The following is a 21355-nucleotide window of genomic DNA, read 5'->3' as shown; positions in this document are numbered from 1 at the left end:
AGATAACAAAAAGAGAGAAATTAAAGTGGTGGTTCTCATGTCATCAACACTTAGGCACCATCCATTATGCGATCTCTCACAGACTTATCCACACGACACAAAAGAGAGAGAGAGAGAGCTAATTACGAAACTTGAAAACAGTATCATTGTCTGTTAGGTCCGACACGTGTCAACTCCAGACATGTAGGTCCCTTCAATGATTTGGTATGATAGAGAGTATCTAATTCCGATTCAGCCCCCACATTACGGCCGTATTATTATTATTATTATTTTGTTTGGTTACTTTTATAAAATATACTAAGCTAAGGAGAATTCCGAAAAAGTTAAGCATGCTGCAAATTAAAAATTAACTTAGTTATGGTTTGATCTGGTTTACTTTAGTCTATTACTTTTTTTAACCTAATTTGGTCAATTACTATGTTATGTTTTGTGTTTTGTTCATTTGGTTAAGTAATGTTTTAGATTTTGCAGAAACATTTGGTTGATAAAAAATAAAAATCAGGAAACCAAGTTGTTGAACTTAGATTTAAGCCGTATTTTAAGTATTATTTGGTTTTAAAGCGTGGAAAACATGTCCTGAGTTTCTGACTTGGTTAAGCAGATAAGAAAACTAGTGGGAGGTTTTATCAAAAAGAAAATATATTTTTGAACTTTGGAAAATAAGTATGTATAGTAAAAGAGGGACTAATAATTAAGTTGGATGAATGATAGAAGGATTGTCTGATGCTTTTCTTTGTCATATCTCCGGTTCTACGGCCAACCAGACATGTTGCTTTTCATGTCTTTTATTTTGTTCCTTTTTTCTATTTATTTTCCTTTTCTAAAATATAGAACTTTGCATAAGTCAAATCATGGATGATGCTTCTTTATTTGTTATAATCCCATTTCAAATATCCACTCAATTTCGGGTAATAATAATGACACGAAAAAAGAGCCGTCTGTTACCACTTTTAAATTTTAACAAAGCCACCAAAACTGACGGTCTAGTTTTATCTAAGTTAATCAGAATATATACTTTGAATTATATGCCGAAATTATTGGAATTGGAGATGTATTTTCCTTTTTCAAATGATTTTTAGCAGTTTGTCAAAAGGAATATTACATTGTTATAATGCATATATAGAAGATTATTATCGAACGAAATTGATTCTAACTGTATATCATGTCTTAAGCGTGTGCTAATTAAAGGCTATCATATTCATATTATATTCGTGATGTTATATCACAGTTAGTTTGCACGCTTAATGAACTTTATAAACCATACAAAAACTCTCGTTTATTTTGTTTTATTTTTATTTTCGATTAAAATAAACCATCTAAAACGTAACAGATGATTTTTTTTTTTTGCCTTTCATGAGGAATTATCAACTATTCGCAGGTTCTAAATTCAAAAGCACGTAACGAATATTGCCCTCAAATGTATACAGGCGCGAATAATTGAACCATATTGGGGAAAAAGGAAGGGAATTTGATTATTTAAATGAATAATCACATTAATTCATAGGATAAAAAAACTGCATGATTAACAGGAATATATAAGTAAATATTCTTCCAATCACGTCGAGATCTTGACTTTATAAAGGGACGAATCATTGAGCCTTTGACAACAAAAGTCTACTCTTAAGAATATCTATCATTAACTATTGTGAACTAATCAAGGTAAGCAAAAAATAATTACAAGGTCTGGCCTCTGGGGTCGTATCATAGGCCAAATAGATGGTCGATATTAGAGAATACCAAAAGAATGTGTGTGCATGCCTAATATGCAAGGTAATGACCAGACTACAAAACTCCCATTACATACGTTTTTAGGCTTCGTCATATTTTAGGGTTTATAATATTAATTTTCAGCGAAATTTCAATTTGGTATGTGTGGCCAGTTCTGAATTATGACAATATACATATAGAAAACATCATATTGATTTCACATCATAGATTTTGAAACAGTTGGGGTTTAATATGTATGTATTATGTACACTTAGGGAAAAGAGTGAGTCACCGTAGTGGATTAGTGACTATGGTGGACTAAGACTTGTAAACGCAAGCCATGATGCAATATTTGTCTATCAAATATATATAGTTTTATACGTATGTGTATAAGTGTGTGTGGTTGTGAAAGGAAAGTAAAAAGCGAGGACAAAGAAACGATGACCTTTCTTTTCGCTTTCGAGTCGGCCAAATAAAGTCGGTGTGTCTCTTCGTGTCTTCGTCCTTCTAATAGTCTATTATCATCATTGTGAGAGGTCTTATACCATTTAGTTAGGTATATCACAAATTTTGTTTGTCAAGTCTTAAATATAGGTCCCCCTATATATAATGATTATTGATTAAACAACTTTATTTTTTAGCTCATGAAAAGTTTTGTTTTCGATGTTTTAGTTAGCTCGACGAAAAAGTATTATAACTAATTAAATTTGGTATATTAAAGTATTTGTTTTTCGCAAATAATTTTCATATGATTTTAAGATAAAGTCGTATTCAGCTTATTGTTGTTGTACATATAAAACCTATTTTATTTGTTTGATACGTGGTTATAATTAGATTAGCTTCGTTTGTGCGATTATCAAAATTTTAATGAAATTGAAAAGTGAAACGAAGACAAAGCCCATCAGATAAAGCAATATATGATGATTATGAAGTATGAACTATGAAGGATCGCACGTACTAGGATATGACAAAATTGCCCCCAATTTGAGCAGGGACCATACTTAAGAAACACATAGTGCAGTTTTGTCTTTCCCAACGAAAGATCTTGAAGATATCTGGGTCCTGACTCGTGACGTTGATTTTCACACCGATTGTCTTTTGGTAAACTCTTCTTTCTGTTGAAATAACCGTCACTATCATATTTTTATTGCAATGTTTTATATTCTATGTTAAAAAAATGTCTTTTACACTTCAAATTTGGTATTATTACGAGGCCGTATTACGAGGCCCACGGGTATAAGTACAGCCCAAGTATAATATAAAATAAAATTTAATCTCATTACAGAATTGCCCATTATATAAGATGTCAAACATTGTCGCAACTACAAATTGGTCGACAATTTAAAAATCGTATTCAAAATCAGTAGAAGACGTTTTTGTCCAACAACAAAAAATAATTACTGTTTTAGCTTTCTGATAATTTAGAGTAAATTATTTTCATACAAAATCTATTAAAATAAACTGTATTTTTTAAAAAATCGGATTTCAGGCCCTGTGCTCTTTTCTTACTATTTTTATTAAAAGAGTCACATTGGTTATCATGTCAGCAACAATATATGACACATTCGGTTGGGCTATAGGCTTCTGTTGATTTTGAACTTCTGGCCCATTAGGGTTGCCTATGAGCTTTTCTACGAGATGGGCTGGATTTCCCTTTGTTTGCATGGGGCTTTTTTAATTTTTAATTTCTGTTATTTAAATTATGTTTTTACAGATCTAAAGCCCATTGTGTTGTGTCCACCTTATGATCCTGAGAAGTGAAAAAACCAAAAAAAAAGAAAAAACGGAAAAAAACAATACATGACATTATTTTTTCTGCTCCTTTTTAGGTTACACGAGAAAAAAATACCATAGTATTTTATCATTTAAACATTGTGAAAACCCAAATCAATTATGTTAAATATTTTTCAAGTACGAGAAGTATTTATATCCACTTAATCAAGTATCGATTTCGTTTTGAGAAGAAAAATCAAAGAAGAAGACTCTTTATCAATCTTTAATTCTATTTATAAAAAAGTAAAGATTTGGTCTCAAAGACCTGATCCAAGCATTGGCTCGTGGACTAGTAAGAAAAGATTTAAATAATGAAGTCAAGAATTCAAATGTTTTAACCCGCTTTATTTGTCTTATTCATTTCTTAATTAATCATGAGAGTAGACATAATGAAATAGATAATAATCTCATTTTTTTGGAAATATTTGTACTCGTCGTGCCGAGAAGACCGATTCCTCGTTAGCGCGTTGAAAAAGTTATTTTCATAAATTTTCGTTTTTCTATTTCCTCGTACTTTATCTTCTAAGTTGTAAGTTGTAACCAATTACTTTTTTCGTAAACTGGAATATATAAAGAATGTAATTTTTTTTATCTACAATTTTCCAAGACTAATTCTCTCGGTCTCAGGTCAAGTCAGCCATTTACTTTTTCATCTAGAAGATTATGATAGTTTAAATATAATCCATAATTACCTTAGGAAACATAATCCAAAACATATTAAATATTTAAGAACGATATATAATTAACGTCATTTAGTTTTCTAGAAAGTAAACGTTCTATATAATATGAATTGAGATAACAACAAAAAATTACGATATTAAAAGAATTAAAACGGAGAAAGACTGTATTAAACGTATAAATTTTGTAATACGTAGTTACGTACTTTCGTAGCTTAGATACAAATACAATTTACTATTACATTAATAACCGGCATCAAAATAAAAACAGTTACTTGCTAACCAATGCAATCAAAGTTGTGAATCCTAAATTTCTTACACAAAAGCTCGTTGAATATACTGGATCAGGCATATTCTAAACATTGAAACTACTAGTATAAATATTTAAAATATGATAAAATCATTATAGTTATCAACTCCATTATACTAGTTGTACATTTATATATATAACTGGAGGTTAGAGGTGCATGGTGGATTAAATTACAGTAATTCACACTGAAATATGTTATCACATAAGCTGGACCACACGGACAAATAATAATCCCATTTGTTGGCTCTTTACTACATTTCCTCTCTTTTCAGTCTTGAAATATTTGTAACATAATATTACTTTCATAAAGTTTGCTTACGATAATATATTTCTTAGTCATATTCACATTTATTTGAATGTTAGGAGACCGATTCTTCCCTTGATATCATTGCCTTTTTCTCACCATATACATACATGTACAGACAGAAACCCACTTGTCATCATTCTTCATAAAGCTAACTTGCTCATATATATACACATATAGTGGAGAGACTATAGAAGATAAATACCTAGAGAACAAGATTGAGGGGAAGGGAAATAAAAACTAATCCAAAAATCTAAAAGTGAAAGAAGGTAAAAAAAAAGAATAAGAAGAAAATGGGAAGAGCACCGTGCTGCGACAAGATGGCGGTGAAGAAAGGGCCATGGTCGACGGAGGAAGATGCCGTGCTTAAGTCTTACATCGAAAAACACGGCACCGGCAACAACTGGATTTCCCTCCCTCAGAGAATTGGTATTTCTATAAAATCCTTTGTTTGATTTTAAATTCTTTTATATACTTTATAGTTGTGACATATAATACTTAACAATTTTACATTTTGATGAGAAGGGATAAAGAGGTGCGGGAAGAGTTGTCGTTTGAGATGGCTTAATTACTTGAGGCCTAACTTAAAGCATGGAGGCTTCACCGATGAAGAAGATTACATCATTTGCAGCCTTTACATTACTATTGGAAGCAGGTTTGTTACCTAGCTAGATCTCTTATATATTCCTATTATCCTATATGATATAGATATGATTTTATTTAAACGCTGCATCAATAATTGGTGTATATTTATTAAAATGAAGGTGGTCTATCATTGCTTCACAATTACCGGGAAGAACAGACAACGACATCAAAAACTATTGGAACACGAGGCTGAAGAAGAAGCTATTGAGCAAGCAAGGGAAGGCATTTCATCAACAACTTAATGTCAAATTTGAGCGTGGAACAACATCATCATCATCGAGTCAGAACCAGATCCAAATCTTTCATGATGAGAACACCAAATCGAACCAAACATTATATAATCAAGTGGTGGATCCATCAATGAGAGCTTTTGCCATGGAAGAACAAAGCATGATCAAGAATCAGATATTGGAACCATTTTCTTGGGAACCAAACAAGGTTTTGTTTGATGTTGATTATGATGCAGCTGCTTCATCTTATCATCATCATGCATCCCCATCATTGAACTCCATGAGCAGTACTAGTAGTATTGGTACTAATAATTCATCTTTACAAATGTCTCACTACACCGTCAATCACAATGATCATGATCAACCAGATATGTTCTTTATGGACGGGTTTGAGAATTTCCAGGCCGAGCTATTTGATGAGATAGCCAACAACAACACGGTAGAAAATGGCTTTGACGGAACCGAGATCCTGATCAATAACAACTACTTGGATCACGATATTAGCTCCTTCATTGATTATCCTCTATACGATAATGAGTAGATGATGGATTAATTAGATCATTAATAGATACAGATATTATATGCCAATGTACTTAGGTTAAATCATGTTTTTTGTTTGTCTGATCTCTTAAAATGTTGAAGGCGTGAAAGAAGAAAAGCCCTAGAAGTGTATTACACAAAGATTTTTGCTCTTTGCAATATGAATAAATGATGATATCGTTTTATTATATTTCTATTTTAATGTTTATCATCGGTCATTTATTTAAGCGAAAAAGCTACCTTTATTATGCTCTCGTTAATCGAGCTCAAGGTGATGCTGAAAGAATGGGAATCCTAGGACTTGATGTTTCTACAATTCCTCAAAAATGAAGATATATACCACGAAAGTTTGGGAGTTAAGCTTGTCAATTTTCTTTCTTTACAGAAAGCAGTTCTATTAATTTGATCATCAATCAGACCTAATAAGTAAGGATCATAAATTGTTTCTACAAAGATGTTCATCATTAGTCTAGTTTCATAGACGACATACATAAAATAATATGATTAACTTTTATAATAACTACAAGTATCATAATATTTGGCGTTCTTTTGTTGAGAACAATCATACATTCATAATAAACTTTTTTTGTTTCTTAACTCCAACCATAATACTATTTTAACCCCCAAAAAATCATAATATTATTATTAGTTTGCATATGTTATATGTAGTAGTGAGTAGGATACCATTAGAAATCATCAACACCATAAAGTCAAAAAGCAGTTGACTACAAACGAACGGAGGAGACTTTGATAATCTGTTTGTCAAAACAATAGTGTGATTAATATATCCACAAAGTCAACACTATTTTCAACTTTATTTGGGAGTCGTTGGATCTAACAATAAAAATATAAATTTTAAAACATTTCATATGGACGCTAGTTTAGCTCGTCATATTGTAACCAAAGTCAAATCCTTATCACTTCAAATTATTTGTTAAATGTTTCTTTGTAAATCTTCGAGTTCTCCAGGTCCTTAATTACTGTCGTTACGCCTACTCAATTTATGATTTTGTCGGCAACAGAATTATGTAGCATGTGGCAATTTTAACATGTGATATATTCTGGATAAATGAAAAATTATTTATTTATAGTTACAAATACATTTACTCAAGAATATTTCGAGTTAGGATCATTAAAAAAAAAACTCATTTGGGCCAATAGTATTAATTTGGACCGAAACAAAGATTATTATCTCGTGGTCATTTTTAAAAATGTAATGTTTTTTATATAATAAATGTAATGTTATCCTCCTTATATACTTCCTCTTCATATATCGATCGTTTTGTTTGAAGAGTACACATGAATTCCCATGTAATATAAGTGCATGAAGTGTGAACAGTGGTGATGCAATGTTTGAAATGGACATATACCCAACAAATCAACTACAATTTTCTCACAAAATTGCTTTTATCGCTAAAGAAGACAAATAAAAATATCACATGTTTCTGGATTTTGATTTCGTCTACTACTTTCCGCATATAGCAACTTGTGAATCGACTTGGTCACACCCACAAATATAGACGTGTAAATATACCATTGAAGTTTTTTGAATTAAAATTTATCTTATGGTTTGACCCAAAAAAAAAAAAAAGTTTATCTTATGATGGTGAGGGCTTAGTCTCTGACAAAAGAAGGTTGTAATGTCTCAAGCCCAATAGTAGAAGTATACCACTTCAATCTCCCTAATTCTTCGTGGGTTTCTATAGTATGGGCTTTATTATATGGGCTTATAGGCCCTATTGCTTTCTCCATTGGCCCAGCTTCTTTGTCTTTGGTTTCATCTTTTACTCTTCATAAGCTTTTGTTTAAGTTTGTAAGGACTGAGAGACCATTACCAACCTCGTTTCACTAGGGAGTTGGCACACTTGGCGTACCAAAATGTATTGGTGTTACGTACTCTGATAATATCAACTGAAAATACTTTTTCCTTTTGGGCCACGTATGGCAAAATATCAGATGTTGAAAAAAATGTGATAATGTTATAATAATAATAAGGAAAAAAATACGTGAAAATCCTAAAAGAATGATCACCAAGAAAGAAGATCGAATCTTTATTTTAAAAGACGAATAAAGGTAAACTTTTGTGTTGGAGAAAGCTAATGCAAAGACATGAATTGCTTTCGGCCTTTAGTTTTTGAATCATAAACAACTTTGAATGTTGGAAAAAACATATTTGAATCATCATGCCATGCTAACATTTTATGGAAGAAATGATCTACTTATTGAATCCATCCCTTATTGCAACATAACTTCAACTTACGACAATATATGTGAGATTAATTAAATTGGATTTGGCACATACAATGTAGTAAATCAACTTAGGTGCATGTATCAACAGATTTTACATTATTTGGATATCAAACCCAAAGCTTGTAATGCAATGTCGAATACAAAATTACTTAAATTGTTGAAAATGTTGGGAAAATCCCTAGACCAAACAAAGCTTAAAGCTCTTTGAAAAACATAGTGCATTGTCTTCAAAGTTCCAAACATCGAAACATATACTATATTCCCACGAAGAAAACAATGCCATTAGTCTCCAACACAAATATGTGACAGTGAAATTTGTTGTCTGCTTAATGTTCTTTACGTACTCCAAATAAATAAAAATGTATTTAGATTTCGTTATTGATTAATTTTTTAGTTTATAGTTATCAATATATGAAAATACAACCTGCTACTAGTATTGTTCCGATATTAGACTAAATGCACACTCTTGTTGTTATTTTTTTATTTTTTTTTCACTCTTATTGTTATGTATGTTCATATAGTGGTTTTACTTTATAATATTACACATACAAAGAATCGTATAAAAATATATGAGCAACGGAAATGTGGAAATGATATGTAATGTCTCTAACCTTTCAAAAAATCTAATTGCAAAAAGAATGGAGTAGGTAACAAAGGATACATTGAAAAATAAAATAAAAATAGCGCATAATTATGTGATTGCATAATCATATATATATATATATATATATATAATCATATCATATGAATTATTAAAAACTGCAAGAACATAATACGGATACCCAATAATTCTACATGACATATTTGAAGGGTTGTAAATTTTTTTTTTTTTTTTAAAAATATATTTGAAGGGTTGTAGTGTGACAATACTTACGACTTACAAGTGGCGATGAAGCAACGTGGTAGCAAACGAGGCCCATGGTCATGTGGCCCCCGGATGCGTAAATCAACACGAACATAACATAGCACCACCAATGAACAAATATCTATACAAGGTTGGTCGAAAATATATATAATTTATGGTAGAATATATTTGTCGAACGACCAATCAGAAACTATTAGCAGATGTTCTCTGTTTTCTTTTGCCATGTGAAACCCACATGACACTTTGACATTTGACAAGAACTCCCATGACATCCATCCTTATTAATTTCTTTTCTTTTCGCTCCCATGTTTTGCCTGTTAGTCCATAACTGTTACATATAAATTAGGCAGTATTAACAAAAAAATTAGGCAGTATCAAGAACTCCCATGTTTTGCCTGTTAGTCCATAACTGTTACATATAAATTAGGCAGTATTAACAAAAAAAAAACTAATCATTTTAGAATTTCGGTATTTTTCTCCTCAATCTTTAGATTTTTTTTTACGAATAGTACCATTTATTTCGCGTACAGTGTATATACATGCGTTAAGGCTTGAGATAAAAGAAATATGATATCATCAAAATGTAGTTTTTTTTTTCCCATAACTAATGAGAAAACAAAAAGTTGAATTATTAGATAAGAAAGACTGTTATAAGGTAGGTGAGGTCGTTGTTCTGATTTACAAGTCCTTCAATAATTTAGAAAATACTTAAGATAAAAGTTATATAAAAACGTTGAATATTGTGTGGAAATTATATTTTATTTACGTGGCTGTGACCTGTGAGTATTTTGGGTTCATCTTTTGACTTGAATGGTAGTTTTCGTTGACTTACAAGTCATTTAAACGAAATCGATCACTTCGAAACCAATTAAAGCAATTAGAGAATCACTATTAAATGCACCAAATGATCTCTTTTGTCAACTAGAGTAAAAAAGGAATTCCCCTAGTTGTTCAAAAGGATTAACAAATGTGAACATAGTCTACTATAGTGCTAAGAAGTAGGTTCTAATTAATTACATAATAATTAATGAGCGGATTTATTGGCCGGACCCAAATTACGGCTTCTCAACCAGAAAGGTCGCCGGCAAATCACACGTAGCACTTTTTAACGTAAATTTGAAACAAAGATATTGACAATTATTACTTTTAAATATCATTAGAAAGTGACAGTAAATTATACATAAGAAAAGCCACACTGCATTATCCGTTACACTTACGGAATGAGTGAACTTTCTCCCTAAAAAAAACTATACCAAAATATCAAATTCTGATATTAAAAAAAATATACATTTGCCCAACAATCACTTGTAAATAATGACCAAAAAAACATACTTATTACACTTTAACTTTTTTTTAAAAACAGACTATCGTTCCTCGGGTTCACGGTCGTGAAACGATAGCCGGAAAACCCAATTAGAGACTTTCATCTTCCTTAGATTCTTTAGTCTTTGATGTTCACTTTGACTTCTTCTAGTAGGCGACGGTCCATCAACGAACCTCTTCAATCTATCCAACGCTACCTTTAATGTCTCTTCGCTCAAATTCGCAAAACAAACCCTAAACCAACCCGGTTCGTTGCAATGGCACGAAGAACCGGGAGAGATATTGAGCTTAACCTCGTAAACGATCTTTTTCCATAGCTCAATCTCGGCTTCGAACGTGTTTGATTTTAATAGGTGTCTCATGTCAACCCAACAGAAGAGTCCGGCGTTGCTCTTGAGACACTCGATGCCTGCAGCCTCTAGACCCGAGACGAGCTTCTTGTGTCTGTTCTTGAGCCGGATTTGGTTTTCTTCGAGGTAGTTTTTGGTGAAGGTCTTGTCTGATAACAATGCGGACAAGAGGTATTGTGTTTGAGAAGAGATTAGACCGAAACTGGACATTTTTGTCGCTGCGGAGACAACAAAATCATCGTTGGAGTAAATCACCCCAACGCGAAAACCAGGTAGGCCTAGATCTTTAGACAAACTGTAAACAATGTGGACACGGTCGAAAACATCGGTGTTTTCGAGCTTTCTGTCTTTGAGGACTTCCATTACGCTAATGAATCCGGGATTGGTGAAAACGGTACCCGAATAGATCTCGTCGCTTATCAAATGTATCTTCTTACGTGAGATGAAGTCCAAGAGATGGTTTAGTTCGGTTCGTGTCGTTGTAGTGCCCAACGGGTTAGATGGGTTGGTTATAAGGACTCCTTTAACTTTTAGGTTAAGCTTTTGAGCTTGCTCGTAGGCTTCTTCAAGTGCTACTTTTGTGATGCGGAAACCGTTTGCACTCTTACACTGGATCGGTACAATCTCAGCTCCGGTTCTCCATTTCAAATCCCTATCAAATCTGCATTGGAAAATAAAAAGTATTTTAGTTAGCGTAAGTTTTCATGTTACTTGTGCATGACGCGAAGGGTTTGACAAAAAGTTAACTAACCCTGGATAATACGGCGTAGGGAGCAAGAAAGCATCTCCAGGATCAGCGAGACAAAACATGAGAGTCTCGTTAGCCGGAGTAGCACCAGCGGTGAGGACAAGCTTGTTTGGATTGAAAGAAACTCGATTTCCTCTATTTTCCGACATGAAATCCGCCATAGCCTAAAAATATTTAAGACAAAACAAACTTATAAGTAACAAACGTTTAACACGATAATGGTTACGTTGTCATATCGTTTTCGGGTCCGGATAATCTTACATTCTTGAAGGAAGGAAGGCCATGATAATCTTGAAAGAGAGCTAATTCCCGAAATATGGATTGGCCTTCTCTTTGGAAATTGGCTGCGTCGGGGTTCTTAGCAAGCCATGACTCAATGAGATCGAAAGACAACTGCAAGATATAAACAAGTAAGAACGTAAGATATTATACTTTATATCATACATGATCGAAACTTATCTAAAGTACGTTGCGTTTTGATGATTAGTGTAATGAATTACCTGATTTTCTGCTAGACCCATTTGGATAATGCCGTCTGGGTTCTTGATCTCGTCGTAAGGATTTTTTTCATACTCTTCCCAACCCCAAAAATACGAAGAATCTTGGCCGTGCGTGTTGCAACTAGCTTTCTTTGACAAGAGACCCATTTTCTTAATTAGCTCTAGAGATAGAGAGACAGAGATGGATGAGTAGGAGAATAAAGTAGATATGAAGATTTTGAGAGAGAATAAAAAGTGTTTTGTTTTGATTGGATTGTGAGTGTTGTTTGTAGGTAAGCTACGATCGAGAGGTCTCTAGGCATGTGTGGCTGTTTATATATAGTTTTCATGCCAAGCCCACGACAGAAATTTGACCAGTCAGGTATTCGATTTTTTAATTCGATTCTTTTGTATTAATTAATTAAGAATATTAATGAATTCACGCGTTTCCGTCCACACCGACCCTGAAACACACTCAAAATTGAGCTCAGCTTAAAGAGTTATTATCGCAGTTAACACAACGGTTTATGCCTGTCTCTAAAGTTGTGTGGATTACGTGAGATTAAAGTTATTTACTTATTACTACTGTCAGATTATAAATATTATTTTGGTTAGTAAACAAAAATATTTAGTACATAATAGTAATGAGATGGCATACCGACAGGAAATCTCCATGTAAATGGGATATAATGCGACCCACAGAGAATTAAAGAAATGTTTTTAAAAATCTAACAAAAACTATATCGGCAACAAATAATAATAAGTAAATTAAAAAATAAAAATAAACAATAATAAGTAAATTACAAAAAAAAATTGAATATGTGAAATTGTCATTGTTACAATTCGGGACTCTTTGGACCGTCTTAATGTAATGTTTGGTCCACCACGCTGCTCCATAATCTAAACATATTGTTAACCGTGTCGGCTGTTTTTTTCATTTCTAGCTCAGCTAATAGTCTCTCTGTGTATGTAAGAGTATTCACAAACATAATTTTTATTTTTGTAAGACTAACTTCCATGTTTCAACATGTTTTTATATGATTTTTGGACAATATATAGTGCAAATAAAAGGTTGTTGACATCGTATGAGAAAAAGAATCAGAAAAATCCGAATGAATGTTTTCTCTAACCATATTAAAATTACCATATGCTTTATGACGTGTTTAAAATGTTTTAATAACCAATGGGAACAAGAACAAGATGAAATCTTTGAACGAAAGATGTAGTTAGTTCTCGCCGGAAACGTGTCGGAACATACCATTACCAAGTTCAATTCGTGTTTTTTTCTTCTTCTTTTGGCATAATGATGACCACTCACTTATATATAGTATTAATTTATTAATAATAAATGCCAAAGTGCCTATTTCAGGCAAAATAAAAATAGTTGACATGGAACCAATAATTAATTAACTTTTTAGAGGTATGAAATTCATCATACTCTTCTTTCATTTCTCATTCTCGATTTGTATTTCCCGAAACTGAAAAATGTTTCCATCTTATGATACCGAATCATATAAACTAACAACGTGTTTTTCAGTTTAAAGTTTAACACACATGTCGGCTCAACGATTGCCTATTGCTTTTTGTTCAATTAATTTTGTAACTTTGATACTACTTAAGTATTTCTGTTTGTATATATGTTGTCCCAGCTGGTAAAATGCTAAAAATAATAATGAAAATAAATAAATAAATTGGGACAACAGTTATTAATTGTTCAACAACTTACTAAACCGGTCCAGTAACTTGCCCTTAGTTTATAGCTCCCTGATTAATGAGAGTGTCCCATTGTAAGCACGTCGTCGTGATCACCAGTTCTACACACCCGTTTTTTTAGACTTCTTTTTCTCTTTTTAACGAATACATAAACATTTTACAAAAATAAGTACTATTTTCACAAACTAAAAAAACTTACACGGACGAAAAAGTAAGATAAAAATATACATATAAGAAAAAGGGATATATATATTATTTTTGTTGTGTTCTCAGCTTTTAAATGTTGTGTGTTTTCATACGAATGTTCAGAGTTGCTTCGTTCTCTGCCTTTTTGACGTTCATAATTTATAGATTTTTAATAATTATTTAGCGACAGACTTTTGACTATTTGAACAATACTCTTGTATAATTTGAACGACCGGAATTACCAAATGTGTGTATGTTTAGTTTGATATTCATTGATTATAGGTAGATTTGTAGTCAAACTATGGTGAGGATTACTTTTAAGAAAAACTATGGTCAGAATTAATAGCTTGCCATAAAATCTTCTTCAGCTTGAGATACTTATATTTTTTCAAACCACATCACTATAATATGGATATTTTCGTTTCTTCAGTATAATTTCTCATATAACGACTAAAACATTACCATTATCACCTAAAAATGACACAACAAAGTCATACTCTGGTTAATTTTTTATGCTTTAATAAAGTCAGCAGAAAAAATCTAAAAAATATGATGCTATCACTTGATATTTCACATAATTTTAAGAAATAAAACTCTCCAATTTCGAATACAGCAGTAAAACAAAAATTTACACCATATTAATTTAATACACACACACATATATATATAACCAGTTCTTATATATTTATTCTTCATACATATTATAAATAGTTTTTATGATATTTCAAATATAAACTAAATTTTCCTTTTCATGTATCCAACCATACTTTCATGATTTTTATTTATTTATAATCTGGTAGCCTCTCCATTTCTTTCAACTAGAATTTTTAGTTGCAAATGGTTCCATATTCGTAAAATAGTAAGTAAATAACAAAAGCTCGACCAAAATTAACAAGAAACACCAAAGGATTATAATAGGGTCCTTATATTTTCTTAAGATGCAACAAAAATGGGTCCATATGTTTATCTTCCGACACGAACTTACTTTGATCTGATTTTTTGATGCGCTTTGCGACCTTTAAGCTCAACAACACCAAGTAAAGACAAGTTGCTGTATAATTCCAAAAGGAGTGCAAATCCCAAAGAATATACTTAGCCTTAATTAATGAACTGATCTTTGAAAGTATGTTTCTTTGGTATGTTTAATTATATTAAATGTAGTCATTGAGATAATTTACCTTGGAGACATGATCTTCCCATTCTCTACAAATTACAGATTGTGTTAGATTATGTATAATGTTTTATGAGAGAGGGAAAACTTTTTTTTTTTTGGCCAAAATGAGAAAGGAAAACTTAAAATAAATATACATAATACAATGAAAATGGGTCAAAACATTTGAAAACGTTGGTGTAACAATAATCTCATTGATAATATATATAGCTCGGTTTCTCTATTTTTTTTTATAAATATTTTAAATGATACATTTCAAACTATTCAAATTAGGGTTTAACCTAGCGATTTTTCATAGAAATTGTTTTAACAAAATTTAGTCGTCACTAATGATCCAAATTTTAAGAAAGAGATGATTAGAGATGTCAGAGAAGAATGAGCACGTGAAAACCCAAACGCATATATGTCCCACAGTGTCATATATTATTTGTGTCTGCAAAATATATTTATACAAAATTAATAGGCACGATGTGAATTTCCATGGAGTGGGTTTTATAGTATTACCAATGACAATAATAAATTTGGGTACAATTGAAATTGAGTGACAACTAACGTGACGTTCACGTTGCTCTGATCCTCAAGAAGTTCCTAGGAGAGACACTCTCTGGACCAATTTGCTTCACCTCCTCCATAACGTAGGACCCTTCTTCAACCCATCCACCTTCAGTTTTACATTACTTCTTTTGTCTCTTCCTCCTTTCTAAATAAAAACAAAAACAGCTCGATCATTTCATCGTGACAAAAAATTCAAATGTTATCCAATTATATATGTCGTACATTTGACTCGGATGACAATTGTATTGGTACCGTTGAATAAATTCGATCTTTCATTCAACTGGTCATTGTTTTGTTGAAGTCAAAAGTTAATTACATTATTTTTATTATTCGACGCAAATCTTTCATTGTGATTTTTTGTCATTGTTAATATGAGAATTACAAATCCTAGAGAGTATAATTTAAAAATTAATACTATAAATCATTACTGGACAGTCTCAAAAACATTAACCTATATGTTCGATAAAATCCATAAGTTGCGTCTATTTGTGTAACAAACATTAGGCCTCGAGATTTATTTGAGATTTAAATCATCTTATGGTCCAAAATACATGTGAGGTTTTAATTAATGTCCGTACAAGTTGGAGGAAATGAAAACACGCAACATGTACACGGAATGATAATGATTCAACTAATAACCGCGATTTCTTGGAAGCTTACATGTTTGTGTAGTGATTAGGCTTTGATGTGTACATCTTGTGTTGTTAACAAGTTGCAGCTAGAATTGGTCGATATCTATATTATCGAAGTCAATGAAAATTACGTACACATATTGTGTCGTCAACTAAATCCGTATATTATCCATAAGAGCAAAGAACTGGTACTCCAACACTATATAATAAAGTCTGATAATTATTATTAACATTTTTTATATATATAATAAAAACTCTTATCAAAACATTTTTGCCTACGGCTACTTCTCAAAAATTATGTTATCGGTACCATCATTTTTAAAACATTAGACCACGATTGTTAAAATGGAAGCTTTGCCGTGGAGGATATACAGTATATCAAATTGGGACATAGAGACTTTAATTGACTGAATAATGAAGTTTCAATGTCAACAAAGGTATTAATGGTGTACAGCAATGTGTGAGGAAAGATTTAGTTGGAGAAAGAGAGTTTAATTTATGGGAGACGTTACGTAGATGCGTGCGTGGGGGCTTGTCTACGTATGGGAGTGATAGATTGAACCCGATCTATGTATAACATAATTATTAGTATACAAACCGATTTAAATTATAAATCTCATTTTCAAAATAGAATAGAATACCAAACTTAGATTTTTTTTCTTCTGTATGGAATGTTTTGACATGTTTCTTTAACATGTGTAAAAATTTATAATTTCTGAAAACACTAATAATTTTTTCAACCCAAAGTAAAATTAAACAATCTAACTCCGCCCCTAGGAGGCTGAATTATTTTGATAAATGTACTAGTAATAAAGAGAGACTCAAAAACGACCAAAAAAAATAAAGAGAGACTCAACATCACAATGAATGTTGGGTTTAAAGATGTTGTAGCATTTAGATTTGGGCTAATACTTGGGCTCCACTCCTTAATGTATATAAATCCAATACATTTTTTTGATCCCTTTCAATTGTTTTCATATCATTTATCACCCATTCCCTCATGTTTCTAAGTTGAAGGTGATTGACAATCTTATTAATCATCATTTTCGAATTTGTTATTATTGGGCAAAGTAAAATAGATGATATAGACTGTCAAATTCAAACAAGTAGAAAATATCATCCAAATCCATTAAGATTTTTGCTTTGCTGATATAGTTACAAGGAATTATATGGCCATTGCCTAAAGTTCTCCACTAAGTTAAAATGGTATAAGAAAACATGACTAAAACAAAAAAGTGATTACATGCATCTGCAGCCCATCAATGCTTCAACCCTTAGGCCCAACAAACAAACTAGTTTTTTCGAGAGTCCAGGTAAAAATACTACAAGAGCCCATGTAAAAACACTTGGTTCATATATTTGATTTTCGTTTTTTGATTTGTGTAACACAAAGCAAAACCAAGTGTAAAACGCATGTTTCTAACAATCAAATATATGAACATGAAATTGTTGAAGAATCTTATTATGTTATTACTTATCAAATACAATTTGTACGTTACGTTGATCATTATGTAAAACGCATGTTTCTAACAATTAACAAAGAGATACTTATTTACTTGATGATTTTGTCTGTAATGGACTGAGTACAAATTTCAAACCAAAGTTCGTAAAAACCAAATCAAACCACCCGGTTCATTCGTACCATAATCGCAAAGTAGCTATTCTTACAACACCTGAGAAATCTTCAAAGCAATGTTTCTGATTCATCATTGAGGAGAAGAAGAAGAAGGAGTAGGAGGAGCTCTGTAAATGGCAGGAATAGTTCGAGGGAAGAACATTTGCCTCACACCTTCTGCTTTTATTATTGGAAATATGATCCCTGAAGCACTCTGTTTCATAACACAAGAAGAAACAACGATTCAATATTTTCTCAAATTTTAAAGTATTTCAAGAGTTCTAACAAAAGATGACGACGTACCGAGATTAGTCTAGCTCCAAGCCATAACCGTTTAACGGACGGGAGAGGTACAAGCAAACGACCAACCCCGAAAATCGCAACTGCGAAGAAATGAAGAACAAGGCTCATAGGTCGTGGGTTCAAACCAGATAGCAAAGCCACAGGTCCTGATGAGCAAACCCCTCCGAGGCTAAGATAATCGAAGCAAGCTCGACGCATTTCGCTTCTTGCATCGTCTGGAGATGCTAAAAAGACTTTGTAAAGAGCGCCTGCGAGTGTATTGATAGTCGAAGCAACCGGTTTCCGCAATGTGTAGAATGATTCTATGTATTTGGATAAGGACTCTTTGTTGGTTAAGTCGACGAGCGGGTTCAATAGATCACGGAGGATGACTATATCAGACAATGCAACGGTCATACCACCTCCAGTAAGAGGATGGCGCATGTTGAACGCATCACCTAAAAGCAAAGCTCCAGGTGTATGAATTGGATCAGCTGGCATGCTTCTGTTCGGCATTGTTCTTATGTTACCTTTTTCGACTGCAGAAATGAAAGCATCACGGATCTGAGGTGGTACCTGCGGTGCAACCATTGTTTTGAGATGGTGAGCCATTTCACCACTTGCAACTGAAGGAAGTTTTGAACCTGGTACATCTACCAAGCAACGGACTTCCGAGCTGCTGATAGGATAGAATAAAATGGGTGACGGATCGCCAAGAACAACGTGCCCGTGGTTCGGAAACGGGAGTTCGCAATTCTCCAATACCAGACCAACGAAATTGGATGGCACCTCCACCTGATCGGAGAGTGTTATTGATCAATTTAAGTCCCAAAGAAACAGAGCAAATGACAAAATCTAATCCTAACAACCATGTTACACACCTTAGGTTTGCAGAGAGATCGACGCAAGTTGGAGAAACAACCATCACATACAATAGTGAGAGGAGCAAATGACTTAAGCTCTTGGCCATCTTTGGTTTTGTATTGAACACCTTTGATTATTCCGTTTTCTTCCACCAACGATGTCACTGTTCCTTGCTCCATTCGAACACTGAATATCGAAAACTCAAATCACATTCTATATCAATAAGAAACTAAAAGATGTATGCTTTCAAAACTCATAAGGAAAACGAAATGTTTACTTGGGAAGTAAAGAAGCTTTCTCTCGCATCCTCTGCACAAATCTCCCATTGTGAAAGCTACGACCCGCAACATCGGAATCAAACTGATCCAACGGGTAAGAGAGTTTAGTGTGTTTCCCATCTTTAAAGAGAGCATAACCAAGAACTCTCTGCGCATCTATATCCTTCACACAATCTACAATAACCAAGTAGTAACCAAATCAATACACACAAGTCAGATTTACTAATCCAACAAAAGTTATTATCTTTATTAGTTGATTTGGTCTAACCTTCAAGCCCGAGTTCGATTAACTTCAAGTAACCACCAGGCTGAAGTAATTCACCGACAATTCGATCAGGCTCCGTTAAGTCTCTTTCTATAACGTGAACTCTTCTTCCTTCCTACAACCACACACACACATACACACAAAAGCTAAAGTCACTAAATTTGATTCCGTGACGGCAAAAAAAACGCAACAAGCAAAACACGTTTACCCGTGAATTAAGAATCACGAGAATTTTCAAGATTTTGAAATATTAAGGCGAAAGTTCGCAACTTTATCTTTAAGAAAACCATTGTCCATAGAGAAACCTAAAACATAACTTGTGTTACAAGAATGTGATTGAGCTAGACGATAAATAAACTAATAAACAATTCAAACCACAAAATTCAATAAAGATAAACCATTTCGTTGATTAATGATATGATTACCAGAAATAGAAGTGAAATTGAATAACGACAAAAGCAAAAAAAGTCAAAATTATGTAAAAAGTTAAAACTTTGAATTAAGAAGAAAAGATCTTACCTTGCCGAGGGTATGAGCAAGGGCAGCGCCGGCGACACCAGCACCGACAATGATAATATCAACGTCTGTTCCAGATTTCACCGTTAGGGTTCCGTTACGGACATTGACAGACCCATGAATCGTCTTGCTCCGGCGACGCAGGACGTATAGAAGCAGAAACGCGAACAAGGATGCGACAAACGTTGTTGTGAGGATACAGTGATCAACGAATATCGTCGGAGCCATTAGCGTACACAGAGAGATTTCAGGTGGTGCGTTTTTTGATTAATCCTCCGCCGCAATCCCGCGGCTATTGCCGGTGGTTCAAGCCGTTGGTTTTACGAATTGACGCGTGGATATAGAAGGAGAAGAGAAAGATCAAGTCTTTATTTGGTAGAGAAAGATTATTGTGGCTGTGAATCGAACTCGTGGCTTGTTTCTCTATTACGCAAAATCTCATTAAAACGTTTGGGAAGTTAGGACAATGCAATTAAATAAGGTCGGTCGTTTTATTTTTTCCTAAAAGCTTATAATGTGACAAAAGTTATTAGACTTTTATAAAGTTCTGATCAAATTAGAAATCTTATAGATTTTGTTATATTTTTTTTTTTTATCATAACGAACAGAACTGGATGAAGTTAGAGGCATGCGTGGAAGAGTTTTTTGCGTGGAAGAGTTTTGCCTTCGTATTTTGGTATAACAAACAAAAACCACATTTTCGATGCAATTAATGTGTTATTAATTCGATTGATTGATATGAAAATATCAAGGCCCAAAAATATGATTTCATGTGGACTATAATGTTTTGAACCCTACAACATATTCACCACAAAATAACCCAAGACATTATATTGTTAGAGAAACAAAAAAAAAAAGAATCACATCCTGTCCAACTCAAATCATATGCCCAAAATTTGGGTTTATGAGAAGTGAGTTTTGAAATTAAACTTGGGCCGGAGCCCAATAACTACGTTTCTCTCCGGATTCTAAACCAACTCTTCCTCACGAGTGAAAAGCACGATCAAATTAATGTCCTGCAAACGTGCTTCGAATAAAAGATAAAAGTGGGCCAGATTTGTGATTATAATGGTCCAA

At 33.0% G+C, this 21355-nt stretch overlaps 3 protein-coding genes across 3 annotated transcripts; 1 reads left to right on the top strand and 2 right to left on the bottom strand.

Annotated features, from left to right (window-relative positions):
- The first annotated feature begins 4844 nt into the window (after positions 1-4844).
- On the top strand, positions 4845-6359 carry MYB87 (myb domain protein 87). Its single transcript, NM_119940.5, has 3 exons — positions 4845-5200; positions 5297-5426; positions 5536-6359. Exons 1-3 carry the CDS (start codon positions 5065-5067, stop codon positions 6185-6187), a joined length of 918 nt encoding a protein of 305 aa, NP_195492.2. The 5' UTR covers positions 4845-5064; the 3' UTR covers positions 6188-6359.
- Positions 6360-10433: 4074 nt separating this feature from the next.
- ACS8 (1-amino-cyclopropane-1-carboxylate synthase 8) lies at positions 10434-12512 on the bottom strand. Its single transcript, NM_119939.3, has 4 exons — positions 12223-12512; positions 11984-12115; positions 11726-11886; positions 10434-11635 (listed from the first exon to the last, which is right to left on the bottom strand). Exons 1-4 carry the CDS (start codon positions 12367-12369, stop codon positions 10666-10668), a joined length of 1410 nt encoding a protein of 469 aa, NP_195491.1. The 5' UTR covers positions 12370-12512; the 3' UTR covers positions 10434-10665.
- A 5381-nt stretch (positions 12513-17893) lies between these two features.
- SQE3 (squalene epoxidase 3) lies at positions 17894-20853 on the bottom strand. Its single transcript, NM_119938.4, has 6 exons — positions 20282-20853; positions 19766-19877; positions 19497-19671; positions 19237-19405; positions 18377-19150; positions 17894-18287 (listed from the first exon to the last, which is right to left on the bottom strand). The coding sequence occupies exons 1-6, from the start codon at positions 20504-20506 to the stop codon at positions 18165-18167; spliced, it is 1578 nt and encodes a 525-aa protein (NP_568033.1). The 5' UTR covers positions 20507-20853; the 3' UTR covers positions 17894-18164.
- Between the last annotated feature and the right edge of the window lie 502 nt (positions 20854-21355).

This window comes from Arabidopsis thaliana, chromosome 4 (assembly GCF_000001735.4).
Source record: "Arabidopsis thaliana chromosome 4, partial sequence".
NCBI lineage: Eukaryota > Viridiplantae > Streptophyta > Magnoliopsida > Brassicales > Brassicaceae > Arabidopsis > Arabidopsis thaliana.
Note: the sequence above shows the minus strand (reverse complement) of the source record. Positions and strands in the feature narration are given on the sequence as shown.